Source organism: Saimiri boliviensis, chromosome 2 (genome assembly GCF_048565385.1).
Source record: "Saimiri boliviensis isolate mSaiBol1 chromosome 2, mSaiBol1.pri, whole genome shotgun sequence".
Classification (NCBI taxonomy): domain Eukaryota; kingdom Metazoa; phylum Chordata; class Mammalia; order Primates; family Cebidae; genus Saimiri; species Saimiri boliviensis.
The window spans coordinates 64467555-64483239 of record NC_133450.1 but is presented as its reverse complement, the minus strand read 5'-3'; the positions used below and the strand labels follow the sequence as shown (position 1 = coordinate 64483239).

General features: G+C 50.6%; 1 protein-coding gene across 5 annotated transcripts in view; it reads right to left on the bottom strand.

Annotated features, from left to right (window-relative positions):
- CCDC88C (coiled-coil domain containing 88C) overlaps positions 1–15685 on the bottom strand; it is a 153567-nt gene that overhangs the window by 84487 nt on the left and 53395 nt on the right. For 4 of the 5 annotated variants that reach the window (XR_012516237.1, XM_010350565.3, XM_074393471.1 and 1 more), the window contains exon 4: positions 8497–8566. Coding sequence is in view for 4 of the 5 variants with exons in the window: in XM_010350565.3 (XP_010348867.3) it covers positions 8497–8566 (70 nt within the window). In the remaining variant the exon portion in view is untranslated. The other variant, XM_074393470.1, reaches the window with a different exon arrangement.

Below are 15685 nucleotides of genomic sequence, written 5' to 3'. Positions count from 1 at the left end.
GCACCTTAATATACGGCATGCTACCATTTGACTTAATTCCAAAAGCAATCCCCCAAAGGTGGCATTATTAGCTCCATCTTAGAAACAAAAAGAATGCAGCTCAGAAAGGCTGAGCCACAGAACTAAGATCTGTCCGCGGGTCCACCACCACCTCCCATCTCCTAACTTATTCACGTTTCCTTCTAAAGCGAGACACTATGTGGTTTCACTTCTGATCCCCGTGGCCCCATGCAGGTTATTTAACAAGCGTTTGCTGACTGGGTGGTGGGAACTGTTAGCATCAAGTACTTGGGTGGAACAGCAAAGAGAGCGGTTTCAGTTTGTCTCTTCTACGGCACAGATACGTGTGCTTCATAATCCTCTTCTCTTCTGGCTTATACGCTGGTGTGAACCACTAACTGCTGTCCCTGGTTTTGTACTTAAAAACCAGCTATTTCATAAAGATGCTCACAAGGCTCTGACAGCGATGTGGAAACAGCAGTGTACCAAACGTGACCCCGTAGTCTCTTCTCAGTGTATAGGCACACCCCAACACTCACCCACGCGGGCACAGCTCTGAGGGCCTCCTCAGGGCTCAGCTTACAATGGGAAAAGCTGTCTACTATTATTTTAACAGTCAGGGGTACTTCCCAGGCAGTGCTGAGGAATAATAGAGGTGGAGAACTCGCCATGGGTGGGCACATGGGGACCCTCCATCATATGTGTCCCCACCCATGGGGAAGGAGCCAGGCACCTCTACACATGGGCTCACATTCCAGGGATCGACCCCTGTGAAATCCTCATGTCACCACATGTGCCCCTGCCCCCCGCATTAACATAACCAGGCACAAACACTGATCAACCATGGACTCTGGCAGGCACTAAGCCGCAGGCCTGTGTGGAACGGTACAGGAGCCGCCGGGGCACCCTGACCAGTGGCCCTTCATCTTCGTGTCCCTCTGCTGCCCGTGTCAAGTTGGCCCCACCCTCACAGACCCCCCGGCACCACCACGCACCACAGATGACAGCTGCCCCCAGATCATGTAGAACAATTTGAAATAGTCCCTTGGAGCACCCTCACCCCAAAAATGACCTCCTACTCCACCTGCCTGCCACGGCTGCAGAAGCTGAGAGTGAATCCATTTCCCAGTTCCAAACAACTGAAGAACAGAAAAGCAGCATCAGCCAAAGCCTGCAGCCTGAGACCCGAGTTTGCCCTGGGAGGGGTGAGAAATGAGGGCAGGCAGGGGACACTCTGGGAAAGGGTCCCTCCCAACCGCCAGGCGGAAAACTCAAACCTAAAGACCTTTGACAAACAGCATCTCTTCCCTCCTCTGCAGATGGCGGCAGCCACAGAGAGCAAGTGTGCTGGAAGCCATGGTGTGGCTGTGGCGGCCAGCAGCGCATTCTCTCTGTGCCCAGGCCATCGCTAGGAAGTTTACTAACAAAGTCTGGTCTCCAGGCAGAGCCGCGGGTGCTTAGAGGCCGGCGTGTGGGCTGTGCTGTGACGTTCGCCTGGGCTTGGTGTCAGCCAAGCTCTGCACCTTCCTGGGAAAGCAAAGTCCCGGCTCCTGGCTCCCAGCTCACGTGCCCCAGCACCGCACACAGACTGGAGGCCTCATTTCTGGATCTAACAAGCAGCATAGAAGCAAAGCAGCACGACGGAATTGGGGTCGTCTGAAACAGCATTTGGTTGCTTTTCCAAAACTTTTCTCTCAAAGATGAAAGAGGAAATTTTAGAACAATCAAAATGCCTGCAAGATTAGTTTTCTCTTTACTTATTTCTTCCCTTCCATTCAAAGGCCCCAAACTTTTTTTTGCAAATATGAAAGTTACATATATATATATACACACACACCCACACATACACATATACATTTGTACACAGGATTAGAGAATATGGGCCAGGAGAAATAAAATGAAAACAAGGGTAGGGGAAAAGAACACAAGAATGGCTCATTAAGCCTGAGTGGCAGACCCTGGGCCTCCACACCACACAGGGAGCAGGCTGGAGCCAGGGCGGGACGGGGGGAGGGCAGCAGCGCAGGGAAGACAGTGCTTTCGCTCTGCAGCCCAGGCTGGAGTGCTGTGGTGCGATCTCAGCTCACTGCAACCTCTGCCTCCTAGGTCCCAGTTCAAGCAATTCTGCTGCCTCAGCCTCCTGAAGAGCTGGGATTACAGGCACATGCCACCATGTCCAGCTAATTTTTGCATTTTTAGTAGAGACGGGGTCTCACCATGTTGGCCAGGTGGGTCTCCAACTCCTGATCTCGTGACCCACCCGCCTCGGCCTCCCAAAATGCTGGGATTACAGGCGTGAGCCACCGCGCCCGCTTTTAATTTTCAAAAGCGCAATCTCGGCAGCAGGAGGACTGCTCCCCACAAGCCAGACTCTGAGCCTGTGCCTCGGTTGCCAAAGTGGAGGTCAGCAAGCCTCAGGCACACCCAGCCCTCGCAAGTTCCTGGGGCCCTCTGAAGGAAGGCAGGGCTGTACCACGTGGGTCACGAGAGAAACGTTTCCATGGGATCTGAAAAGCACTCCAAGGACACCCAGGGAGGAGAGCAAGTCAACACTGAGAGGGTTAAATATTAAATTCCAAGGAGCTTCAGGAGGTCCGTTTCTCTGGCCCATGAAACCTGCACCTCAGCTGTCACAGAAGACCTCCTCTCTGCCCCTGGCTTGCGGCGCCTCATGGGACTCCCAGCAACTTCCCCTCCCCTGAGCTTGTTCCACCTAGAACACCTTTCCTTGCTTTCTCTGTCCGAGGCCTTGCCCAGATATTGCCTCCTCCAGGAAGCTTTCCTGACCTGTCTAAGCGGAATGCATCAGGCCCCCTGCACTGGCTGTGAGGCAGGTTCTCGCATCATCTTCTGTCCTAGAATAAATGTCGCTGTGGACTCTGTCTTCCCTTCCTGCCTCAACACAGACTGGGGGCTTCCTGAGAAGAGGCAGCCTGTTCATCTCACCAGCGGAGGGGAGCTGAAGGAGGGGACTGGGCTGAGCTCTTTCTGTGAGCCTCTGGCCAAGAGGTTGAAGCAGCCAGCTTAGACGAGGAAGGATGCAAGGGTGTTCCAGTCTTTTATTTGGGGAGGTCGAAGTCTGGGCCTTCTGGCTTCCTCGGCCGGTGCAGTAAATACAGCTAAGAAGGAAGGTCGGCCAGAGCATTTTGTGTGCACAGAACCCTGACTCTTCAGGGTGCTTCCTCTGTAGCTGGAATGCTCTCCCTCTGTAACCACCATAAGAGGGAGAAGACACAGGACAAAGGGCCAGGCCACTGAAGAGCAATTACTGAAACCCCAAGGCTATTCCCAAAGATTCCAGTGGTATTCACAGACAGGACCCTGCGGGTGTACAAATGGAGTCGCAGCTCCTCCAGGGCTCCCAGGAACCCTGCTTGGCATTTAGAATGTAAGAAACATCGGGGCACACTGGTGACAGCGACCCTCTTGCTTGAAACCAGTGGCCAACTATCCACGAAAGTAGCCACCTGTGTAATTTATGGTGCTAAATTCATCTTTCACCTAGGGGGACCTCCATGCTGTGTGCCTCTGAATGAGCTCCTCCGCTCTCTGGGCTGGGATTCCGCATCTATACGGCTCACTCCCTTCCATTCTAAATGGCTTCGGTGCGATCGGCAATGTGTGAGTTTGGAGCCACTACTGCACTTGGATGCAAACCCTGGAAGACAAAACAATGCTCTCTTCCAGCACGACTGTCCTATGATTCATCGCAGAAAGTAATTTGCTAACACCCTGGCTTCCTGTTAGACAAATCTAGTCTTTATTTGTGCATGTGGCACAGTGACAGGCCTGGCTGCTGAGAACGATGCTGAGAAGCCAGAGCTGGAGGGACCCCTAGCTCCACCCAACACTCTTTCCTTGCTGCTCACACAGCACAGACGTGAGCTCCTGCTTCTCATAGGCTTCTTGTAGAATACACTCATCAGTAACCACAGAAAAGGTTTAATAGCTGTGCAGCTGGCAAGATGGCGAAGGTGGTTTTCAGGGGGTCATCTCAGGCCTAGGGGAGACAGACATGATACTAGGCAGAGAATAAATCTCACTTGACCCTGGCCACTGACAAATGGCCTTCTTATCTGTGACAGCAAGTGGTTAACACCTGTTGGGGGCCCCAGCTTGAGGGAGGCACAAAGTGGAGATAGGAAGAAAGGTGAGCGCCCTGCCTGGATGCTAGATTTACTGAGCACCTACTGCGTGCCAGGCACTGATCTAGACGTTCAGAATGCACTGACAACAAGAACAAAAATCCCAAGGTCCCTGCTCTCATGAGAGCGTGCACCCTAGACGAGGAAGAGTATGCAATGTCACAGACAGGAAAAAATAAGTGAACTGTATAGTCACAGGTGCCGAAAGGTATGGAGGGAGGAAAGCAGAGCGGACAAAGACGACGGGGCCGCACTCAGCAGGGCCTCGCAGGAGGTGTTCACATAGCTTGCTGGCAACCAGAACAGCCAGCACACAGGCCCTGGTGCCCAGAGGGGGCTGCAAAGTGACAGTCAGCTGACGAGGAGTAGGCTGCTCGGGTTGCCATGCTGGGAGCAGCCAGGAGGACGCAGGGTAGCTGAGGGGGGGCACTGAGGGGAAACAAAGCAAAGGACACTCTATGCCATTCAGGCCCCAGAAGCCTGCACGCTGCCCCGCTATGGGGGCCCGTCTCTTCTGCGAAGAGCCATCATATAAAAGTGAGGACGGGGTTCAAGCAGGGTCCAGTCAGAGCCCAGGCCACGCTCGGAGAAACAGAGACTACAGCAGTGAGGCACCAGACAGACCCCCTCCCCACGGACGCGGGCACGGCTGAGAGTGAGCTGCAAAACCACAGCACCGTCAGAGCAGAAACCCAGAGACGGCCCCCGGGGCACACAGCAAGGTGGGGAGGACGTCGGGCCAGGAAGGGCAGGTGCCGAGGAGAGGTTTCAAACACAATTTTAAGTACACGAAGTCCTGTTTCCTAGTCACTGCACTGTCCTTGACGGCCACCCAGGGTAGCAGAGTGAACACCCTTCTGTCTGATGGGTGCGGGAGGTTAAGTGAGACACACAGAGAAACTAAGTGGTGACACCTCCCTTTTTCAGGTCAGAGAAAGGGGACAAATGCATAGCCTCTCAGGGTCTTTTAGCATCTTTGTTTTGGGGGACAGCGGTGCTGTGTTGGGATCTGGAATATGGGAGCTTGTGATGTTATGTGCCCAGAACAGAAAAGTTACCCCACACAGTAAAATGTTATAAATGGCCAGGCACGGTGGCTCACGCCTGTAATGCCAGCACTTTGGGCGGGGCGGATCACAGGAGTTCGAGAGCAGCCTAATACGGTAAAACCCTGTCTCTGCTAAAACTACAAAAATTAGCTGGGTGTGGTGATGCATGCCTGCAGTTCCAGCTACGCGGGAGGCTGAGGCAGGAGAATTGCTTGAACCCGAGAGGTGGAGGTTGCAGTGAGCCGAGATCACGCCATCGCACTCCAGCCTGGGTGACAGAGCACGACTCCCTCTCAAAAAAAAAAAAAAAAAAAGTTATAAATAGTACAGTGTCGGCATCCACTAAAAAGAGTACAAAGCAAGCCCCTCACACGCGAGAGGGACAGATTTAGTTGAAAAGCACACGCACACCCGACCCCAGGCAACCACACAAACTATAAAAACACCGACTTTGTTATTTGTTTAAAAAGAAACGAAAAAAGCTTCACACATCTATTTTTACAATTGAAAATTGTAAATGCTGTTTCATAAATACCTCTCTCTGCCCCTGGCTCTGGTGTCTGCGTCTTCCTACTGCTGGATGTCCCCTGTCAGCCTCCTCTGCTGTCAGAGCACCCTGGGGCCCCTGTCAAACCTACCCATCCGTGCACCCAGCTCCCGGGCCCCCAGCCCCGACGCACTGCCCTCCGTGTGCAGCCTGCCGAGGCCGCCGTCTAGCATGTCAGTCAGCGCAGCCCAGGGGCCCTGTGAGCCCTCGGTGATGGACAGTTACTCCCACCCTTCACTTTCCCAGTGCTCACTGTCCAGTTTCTCCAATTCCACCTCTAGAGCTGAGAGCAGAACCTCTTTGATCCATGTGGGCTGAGTATATACCATGGTGGTCCCGGGGACATTCAATTCACCGGTCAGCAGTCTAAAACCAGCTTCCCCCTGACGTTCTAAAGCTGGATTGTGGTTAGGATTATATGACTCTGTATGTACACTTATGAAAAAAAATCACTGAACTATACACTTACAATGGGCGTATTTTATAGCATGCAAATGACATTTCGATAAAGCTGTTTTTAAAAATATCGGCATCCACATCTCTACAGATGCTTCTGTTTGGCAGCAGACCTGAGGTGGGGACTACGTTCTCTGCCATGGACAATCTCTGTCTGTGATGTTGGGAGGTGCCTGACGGCAGCTGGGCACAGAGACGCAGAGAGGACAGGCTTCCAGATGGCAGTGGAAGGGGAGACACCTGTGGGGATGAGATGAGGGGAGCACCAGCAGGAAGCGGGGCAAGTCGTACAGGTGGCATCGGAGCTGAAGGTGGGGGTGAGGATAATCATGGAGAAGGATGTGTTTCATATTAGGGTCAACCTCATACAACTGCCGTTTTTGTTGGTCACAAAAGGCTGAATATTGGCAACTGCCTACAGTTCTACCTAACCCATAGATGTCCGTGTGTGACAGATGAAGGGGCTGAGGTGTGGGGGCGGACAGCGAAGGTTTCCAATCAGCCTCTCTGCTTACAGGCCAGCTGGTCAAGGGCATGGCACCCAAGCCCTCTGAGCCTCAGTTCCCTCACTGTAAATGGATATGGGCGCAGCCACACCCAGAAGCACATTTTCATTCCTTCAAAACAAATTTTAATTAACTAAAGATGGAGTCTTGCCTGTCACCCAGGCTGGAGTGCAGTGGCACAATTATGGCTTACTGCAGCCTCAACCTCCTGGGCTTAAGCAATCCTCCCACCTCAGCCTCCCAAAGTAGCTAGGACTATAAGTTAATGCCACCTTGCCTGGCTAACTTTATCTTTTGTAGAGATAGGTCTCGCCACCACGCTTGGCCTTTCGTTCCATTTTTAACTCATGTTCAGTGCCAAGCATGGGCTAGGCTTGCTAAGGAGTGACTGTCCTCCTCTCTTGTCCTCCACTGTCGCCAGAGTGGACAAACAGCAGGACTAAGCCACTGCCAGCCTCTGCAGGCATCACTCTCATCCCCTCCCATAACACCAGCCCCAAATAAACCAGGAAGGCAGCACGGTTCTGCTCAGCAAGAGACTCCACCTCCCTGAAGTTACCAGAAATCATGAGAGTCCCCACTGTCCCAGGAGCCCAGGACTGTGGCCAGCATGGACTACATGTGGCACCCCTGCCTTTCTCTGGGGGAGCTGTGAAATAAAGCTGGAACACACATGGCCCCCCAGCAGAGCTAGCAAGAGAGCAGAACCAAAGGCTGCCTGCTACTAACTCATGGAGAGGGAGAGGGCACTTGCTGTCACGGGCCACCAGGAGGGCCAGGGGTGGCCTCCGCAGAGTCCCCACGTAAGGTGGTGAGTCCCCACGGGCCAGAGCGCTGAAGACTAACTGGGGTCCCGGGAAGCTCCTCCTTCTGGCTCATGCAGAGAAAAGGCAGACACCTCAGCCAGCTGGAGCCCACAAAGAGTGCCCCCACGCAACAGGGAAGCCGCTGCTGTCCACAAGCTATGGGTGCAGGTCAACGCACAAACGTCAAAGGAAGGCAAGGCATCACTCCATTTAACACACCCAGGGAGTTATCTGTCAGGTAGATTAAGTTCTTTCTGTAAGATGCCAGGAGGACATTTCACGTGGTCTTTCTTTTTTAAATGTTACAATTAGGGATGAGGTCTCACTATTGCTACCCAGGCTGGTCTTCAACTCTTGGACTCAAGTGATCCTCCTCCCTCGGCCTCCCAAAGTTTTAGGGTTACAGGAATGAGCTACTGCTCTCAGCCTCATTCGGTCTTTCAAACTCACACTGAGCATCCGAGACTGCGGGGACCTAGAACCCATACCTGCCAGGAGAGCCGAGCCCAGCAGGGAGACCTAAGACAGATGAATGAGCTTCATCACTGAGCATGAATGAAGCCTCGTGGGACCCAGTGAAGACCGATGTCAGTTCTCTAAAGAGATTCTTCCTCTCTTGTCTCAGGTGCAACACTCCCTGATGGTGTCAGCTGATTCCACATTTACTAAGGGGGTAAGTCCACCAGACCGTATGACTCAGGCACCTAAACTCAGACCCATCTTCCCAGGAGGAACAGGCCATGGCCTCGTCGGCCTCAGCACACACATCTGAGGGGTTGGGAAGGCATCATTCTTAAAGAAGAAATGTGCTCTTGGCTGAATGCCTCAGGGTAATGAACCCTCACTCTTTAAAATCTCACCAAAACGATCACGTGTTTTCACTGTGCTGGTCCAAGCTGGCAGCCAGAGCTCTACGGCCAACAGCTGCCTGAAGCTGATGGCACTGCCCAGGCACTGCAGGGGGGGAAGGGGGCAGCTTTCACTCACCAGACAGTGGGTCTCTGCCAATCATCAAAACATTGGGCAAATTCATTACAATCAGCTGCTGGAGAACCTCCTGCAGAAACAAAGGGGAAAAGATACCATTAAGAACCGGAAACAAAAATAAAGAGGGATTAAGTAAATTACAATTAATGAAGCCCCTGGGTGGGTGCGCAGCCACCCCGTGGTGACTACGAAGGTGCTAATAATGACAGCAAGGGGCACATAAGACACAAACTCAAAAGCCAAAGCTTCACTGTATTTGTCTTGACAGTTAGCAAATAAAAAATATGTCTACAAGAGATTTCATGGGGTTATGAAAAAAGAAAAAGTATATTTTAAAAGGAAAATAAAAGCTAAAATTACGTCTGCATCGGTAGAGGCTTTCGCCAAAAAAAGGTGATGTATTACACGCTAGGAGAGCAGAATAATGTTTCTTTTTTAAAGATATCCTTATTTTCATCATGAGAACAACATGGGAAAATAAAAAATAAAAACAAAAACTGAAAAGGTAGCCTTATTTTTCAGCCAGGTGCAGTGGCTCACGCCTGTAATCCCAGCACTTTGGGAGGTGGAGGTGGGTGGATCACGAGGTTAGGAGATCAAGACCATCTGGGCCAATATGGTGAAATCCCACCTCTACTAAAAACACAAAAATATTAGCCAGGTGTGGTGGTGGGCACCTGTAATCCCAGCTACTTGAGAGGCTGAGGCAAGGAGAATCGCTTGAACCTGGGAGGCAGAGGTTGCAGTGAGCCAAGATTGCACCACTGCACTCCAACCCTGGGTGACACTGTGAGACTCTGTCTCAAAAAAAAAAAAAAAAAAAAAAAAAGATATCCTTATTTTTATTGCATGGCTTGAGCAATTCAAAAATAAGGAGGCCAGGCACTATGGTTCACGTCTGTAGTCTCAATGCTTTAAGTGGCTGAGGTGAGAGGACAGCTTGCTTGAGGCCAGGAGTCTGAGACCCAGCCTAGGCAATATAGCAAGACCTCATCCCTTCTCTTCTCTTCTCTGTCTCTCTCTCTCACGCACACACACACACACACACACACACACACAAACACACACGAATTAAATTAGCCAGGTATAGTGGTGTATGCCTGGGGTCCCTGCTACTCGGGAGGCTGAGGTGGAAGGATCGCTTGAACCTGGGTGGTTGAGGGTACAGTGGGCTAACATCTCTGCACTCCAGCCTGGAGAACAGATGGAGATTGTCTCCAAAAAAGAAAAATAACAGTAATAAGGAATAAATATTAAAGAGACGCTACTGAGCCTTTCTAATCTGATGGTTCAGGATCCAGCACTAAGCATGTCTTTTACAAGTTATAAACGGGACACTTCTCTCGTTTACAGCACGGACTTCCTTAGTGAGGGATACATCAGAGCTGCTCTGCACAGCCAGAGGTGGGGCACAGGCAGCGAGCTGCCTTCTGGCCCTACACCAACGGGCTTGGAGAGAAGGCCCAGCCATCTGCTATCAGTCAGGCTCGCTCGTCTGGGTCCGTTTTACAGGCTCTCCTCAGTGAGCCTTCGCACAGCCCTGCCGGCCACTTACATCCCTGAGTATTTATTGGGGCAAATCAGTCTTCCATGCCCAGATGCACCATGTCATTCACAAATAAGGAGATCTTAAAATTCCAGTTCTGGCAGGGCACAGTGAGCACACCTGTAATCCCAGCACTTTGAGAGGCTGAGGTGGGAGGCTTGAGCCTGGAATTCCAGACCAGCCTGGGCAACATAGGAAAAACCCGTATCCACAAAAAATTAAGCATCAGCTAGGTGTGGCAGAGCCCTTGTGGTCCCAGCTACTCGGAGGGATTGCCTGAGCCCAGGAGTTCCACGCTGCAGTGAGCTATGTTGCACAATTGCACTCCAGCCTGGGTAACAGAGCAAACCCTGTCAAAAACAAAAAAAAATCCAATTTTACGGAAGACAAAGAATAGAGTGGGTTTCATAACTATTCTAAAAGTGACCACTATAGAAATTCTTCACGAAGAACGCTCCTCTTAGGCCTTTTGGAAAGTGTTTCTGTTGAGACACAACTGGTTTCACAAGTCACTCTATTGCATAACAGGCAGAATCTCTAGTGCTAGAAGAGGGGGTAATTACACAACCCACATGGCCCAGGTGCGTATCTCAGACCATCTCTGAGTCAGATTAAAATGGGGGGCCTATGTCATGTGCCAGGAGAGGCCAACACCTGCAGAGAACTTAGGAGATGTGGTTTTATTGCCCCCCATTTACTGTCTTTCTGTGGCTCATGTCCACACTGCGGGAGGAGATATTAAACCGTGAGGTATACCCTACTCCTGAACACACCAGCCCCCCTCCACTCAATGCTGGAATCACATTTCTCCATTATCCAGGGTCACACGCAGCGATGGCTCATGCTTTCTCAAACATGTCTCAGCTGGTAAATCTCTGTCCCCACTGGACAACAGTGTGAACTGTTGAACGGCCTCAGCCCTCCTTTAGGGCTTGGGAAAAAGTCAATGTGAAAAAAATAGTCTCTGAAGTGCATGAGTTTGCCAGAGGGTTCTAACACCCTTGCTCTACCACTCCCGGCAAAACACACAAGTAAAATCAGTGAAATCTACTTTCCGGCTAACTCGCTCAGTGAAAGTAGGGTGCACAACGACATCGGCCTGCCTGTCACATAGCTCCCTCTCGGCCTCAAGACTACACCCAGGCCGGGTGCGGTGGCTCACCCCTGTAATCCTAGTACTTTAGGAGGCCAAGATGGGCGGATCACCTGAGGTCAGGGGTTTGAGACCAGCCTGGCCGACATGGTGAAACCCTGTCTCTACTAAAATGCACAAATTAGCCAGGTGTGGTGGTGCATGCCTGTAACGTCAGCTTCTCGGGAGGCTGAGGCAAGAGAATCGCCTGAACCCAGGAGGCAGAGGTTGCAGTGAGCCAAGATTGTGGCACTGCACTACACCGAACTGCAGCCTGTGCGACAGAGCAAGACTCCGTCTCAAAAAAAAAAAAAAAAAAAAAAAAAAGGCTATACTCCAGTGTTCCAGCCAACCCAAGGAAGAACAAAGGTCATCACCAGCAAAGCATCCACAGTCCCCTTTCCAACTCTTGGCTGGCTTTCTTCTGCCATGTGTCCAAGCTCAGCCCTGTAGCCGGGTCAACATGTTTGTAAGTGAGATGCAATATGTGAAATGATCTTGTTTCGTTGTTTTGTTTTTTGAAATAATCCAAAGGTCATTGCAAAAAAAAGCAAATTGTTATTTTTACGCAAATGTTAATCTAAGCAAAATACTGCTGGAAATATTGCTAGAAAATGTATGTCTTCTCCTTCCAAAACAGGATGGTCAATTTGGTCTAATCAGTACTTTCTAGTTTTCCCACAAGAAACGTGTCATTTGTGCAATTAAGAAATAACGTTTTAGGAACGAACAATGTCTGTCTGAGTTGTTCCTTTCAAAACACTATGGGTCTCAAGATGGAATCCTACAGCCAAAGCCACTCCCAAGCCATTACCTGCCCCACTTAAAGAACCATCAATCACATTTCCAGTAAAAAGTGGCTCAGACGCCACGGCTGTCCAGCAATATACATAATTGAGACATACTAAGTTCAAATTTTCTATTAGCCACCTTTAAAAACGTAAAAACAGGTGAAAAATATTCAACTTTAAGCCAACAGAACCAAAATACAATCATTTCAACCCATAACTGACATAAAAATGTATTTTACATTTCTTTTTTCTTTTCTTTTTTTTTTTTTTTTTGGTAGAGAGGGTGTTTCACATCGCCCAGGCTAGTCTTGAACTCCTGGACTCAGGCAAGCCCAGCCACCTCAACCTCCCAAAGTGCTAGGGTCACCACGCCCAGCTTTGCATCCTTTTTTCATACAATGTCTTTGAAATCCATGTATATTATACTTACAGCACATCTCAATTCACATGCTAAATTTTTACTGGAAATAGCTGTTTCCAAATTTTAGGAAATGTAGCGTTGAAAAAGTACATTTGTCGGAGGTATAATATACTGAGATTAAGAAAAAATAATTTTAAGAAAATCTTTTTAAAGAAAGAAAAAGTAAATTTGTATTCCTAGGTTGTTCCAAACACATTTAAAAGTTTTCCTACAACTGAACTGAGTACCAGTTTTTAAATCTAAATGAACTAAAATAAAAATTCATTTCCAAAGTTACACTGCAGTATCTCCAGGCCCTGAAGGCCACACACAGCTGGTGGCTGCGGGGGGGGGGGGGGGCGGGGGCCCAACACCAGACCTTCGCCCTCCCCCTCGGACAGCGGGGTGGGGTGGAGGGGCCTCGGAGCCAGCCCTCAGTCTGGCAGGGACGTGAGGAGGCTGCTGACGAGGGGACCCGCCCACGCGGCATCAGAACAGAAAGCCACTCAACTTGGAGGCCACAGCTGATGCTGTCCCGCCAGGGCACCTGGTCACACCCCGGCCAGCTCCGCGTGAGGCATGACCACACCAGGCTGTAGAGTGCAAGCCCAATGATGCTCCAGACAGGCCCCCAAATTTGCCAACAAGCCCTCCTTGAGCCACTCTGGCCTTTGCAACGGCAGAAACAAGTGCCAAGACAAGCTTGAGGGACAAGGGACACACACCAGCCTCGCTGAGGCCTCTGTCTTGCCATTTGTGGTCCTTGTGGTCTGATGGACGGGGGAGAGGAGAGTCAGGCTTGGGGCAGCACCCTCCCAGGGAACCCCCACTTCAGAGCACATGGTGGGGTGTGGCACCCCTCACTCCTCCCCACTCCCCACCCCCTTCTGCTTTAGCTTTGCTTTCGGATCCTAACATAAGATTAGGTTTTTCATAAATGACAGTGTGCCAACTGCATCCTGGAATGACTCCACGGCCAATTAAATGCTTTAAACAAACCTAAAGAAAAGTCAGAGGCAGGTGCATTTGGGTTCTGGGTACTGCAGGGGCCACTGGAGTTCCTGGGGGTCGGGGGAGAGCAAGGCTGAAAAGCCCTTTGTAATGTAAAAGGGGAGAGGGTCCACCCACCTGACACTACCCTGGTCTCAAATCCAAAATCTAGGCTCTTATCAGTAGCCCCAGAGGAGGCCCTACATCCATGGGGGAGGGGTGGGGCCAGCCAGGAGCCTCTCAGGAATCGTCTGTCACCCCAGCAGGAAGGTCCTGGGGTAGCAGCTGTGTCTGCAAACGGTGTCAACAGGCCTCCATTCTCAGCTCCCAACCCAGACACAGGAGGCAAACTGAGGGTGGCCCTGGGCACTGGGCGGGGGGGCGGGGGGTCTCAAGACCTGTCAAACTGGCTTTCCAAGGTCCTGGGTGAAGAGTTCTAAGAACAGAACCAAAGAGAAAGGTGATTCTGAACCCACTGGGGACAAGCATGAATGTCCTTGTTGAGAAATGGGGCCTGTCCCCAAAACACAGGATACAGGTGTCCCAATCCAGGCTTCACAGGCAATGAAGCCCCAATAGGCGAGGATGATGTCAGATGGCAGAGGCGCCTGGTCGGGGAGTGAGGCCCGTGCTGGGTGGTGGGGCCGCTGCAAACAAGACTAGAGTCCAGGCCAATGGCCTCCTGAGCTCCTGATGCTAAGCACTTGTCACTGCTGGCTCCAGGAGGTCACAGGCACCCTATGGTCCCCTCCAGCCTAAGTGCTCCCCTCCTCTCCCCCAGCTGCCTCACATCTCACCCCTCCCAAGCAAGGGCCACCCTGCTGGGGGGGCTTCTGCCCTCCCTGAGAGGCACAAGGACAGAATGAGTGGCAGGCAGATGCCTGGAGCCGGTGCAGCAAGCAGGGACCGGGGTGGGACGGGACTGGGCTGGAAGGACTCAAGGAAGAAGGCCTCCCTTCTCCACCTACAGTCCCCTCAAGCCCGACGTAATCCTGTGTGGCTCCTGGGGCTTGCAGATGAAGCTCATTTTCTGTTTTGTCCGGTTGAGGCCATTGCAGAAAGATAGGCCATTATATAACACCTGCACTGTTAGGGGACATGTCACTTCATTCCTTTCCAGCCCGTCTTGATCTGAGACTTGGAAACAGTGCATCCACTCAACCATGTTCACCACGGGCTGAATGTCTTAGAGGCCCTGAACTGAGCCCCCACTTTCTTTTGGGACCCCCTTCCTTGGTTTGGGAATACCCTAAACGACATCCTCAGCCCCACTCTAAGAACAAGCGTGCGGACCCCAACTCTGAGTCAACCATTCACTATGCAGTCAGCCCATCAATCACAGACTCTTAAAGGCCCTAATCCTCCCCAGAATGTCAAACGGAAGCATGAAAGAGGTGTGAGATTAGAGAAGAGCACTCTGACAGTCATGCTGCAAAGTAACACTGAGGAACAGTGAGGTCACTGGGGAACGGTTAGGTCGTGGATGCTATGGCCACTCGTCCCATTTAGGAAGGCAGCAAAGAATGCTTGAAGGTGTAAAAAGACACATAATTGTATGCCGAGTAGGAAACGTATGTTGAAAAAAGAAAACAAAACCTCAAAGGAAATATATAACGCTAAAATGACAGAATTTTCTTTATTAGAGTGATTAGGACAAGAGCAAGTTTCCCTAGCATTTTCTAAATATTCTGGAAGGATTCCCACAGAGACCAGAGAGACCACTCAAGGCATCTATTTACCACGTATTTCAGCTGTGAACATCACAAATCCACTTAAAATACAAATATATATATGACATATAGATACATGGCCATATATATATGGCCAGGCACGGTGGCTCGTGCCTGTAATCCCAGCACTTTGGGAGACCAAGGCAGGTGGATTATATGATGTCAGGAGTTCAAGACCAGACTGGCCAACATGGCAAAACCCCATCTATACTAAAAATACAAAAACTAGCCAGGCATGGTGGCATGTGCCTGTAATCCCAGCTACTTGGGAGGCTGAGACAGGAGAATCACTTGAACCTGGGAGGCAGAGGTTGCAGTGAGCCAAGATCACAGCACTGCACTCCATCCTGGGCAACAGAGCAAGACATCATCAAAAAAAAAAAAAAAAAAAAAAAAATATATATATATATATATATATATATGTATATATGTACGTGTGTGTGCGTGTGTGTCTGTATCCATTCTTCCCTCTGAGACAATTCACCAACTATCCAGCTGAGGAATGAAGTAGATTGCCATTTTTTAAAATACCCACAAAAAGCAAGCTGCACCTCCAAACAGCTTCTCATCAGGAGAAGCGGAGCCTCCTGCTTGGGAAGA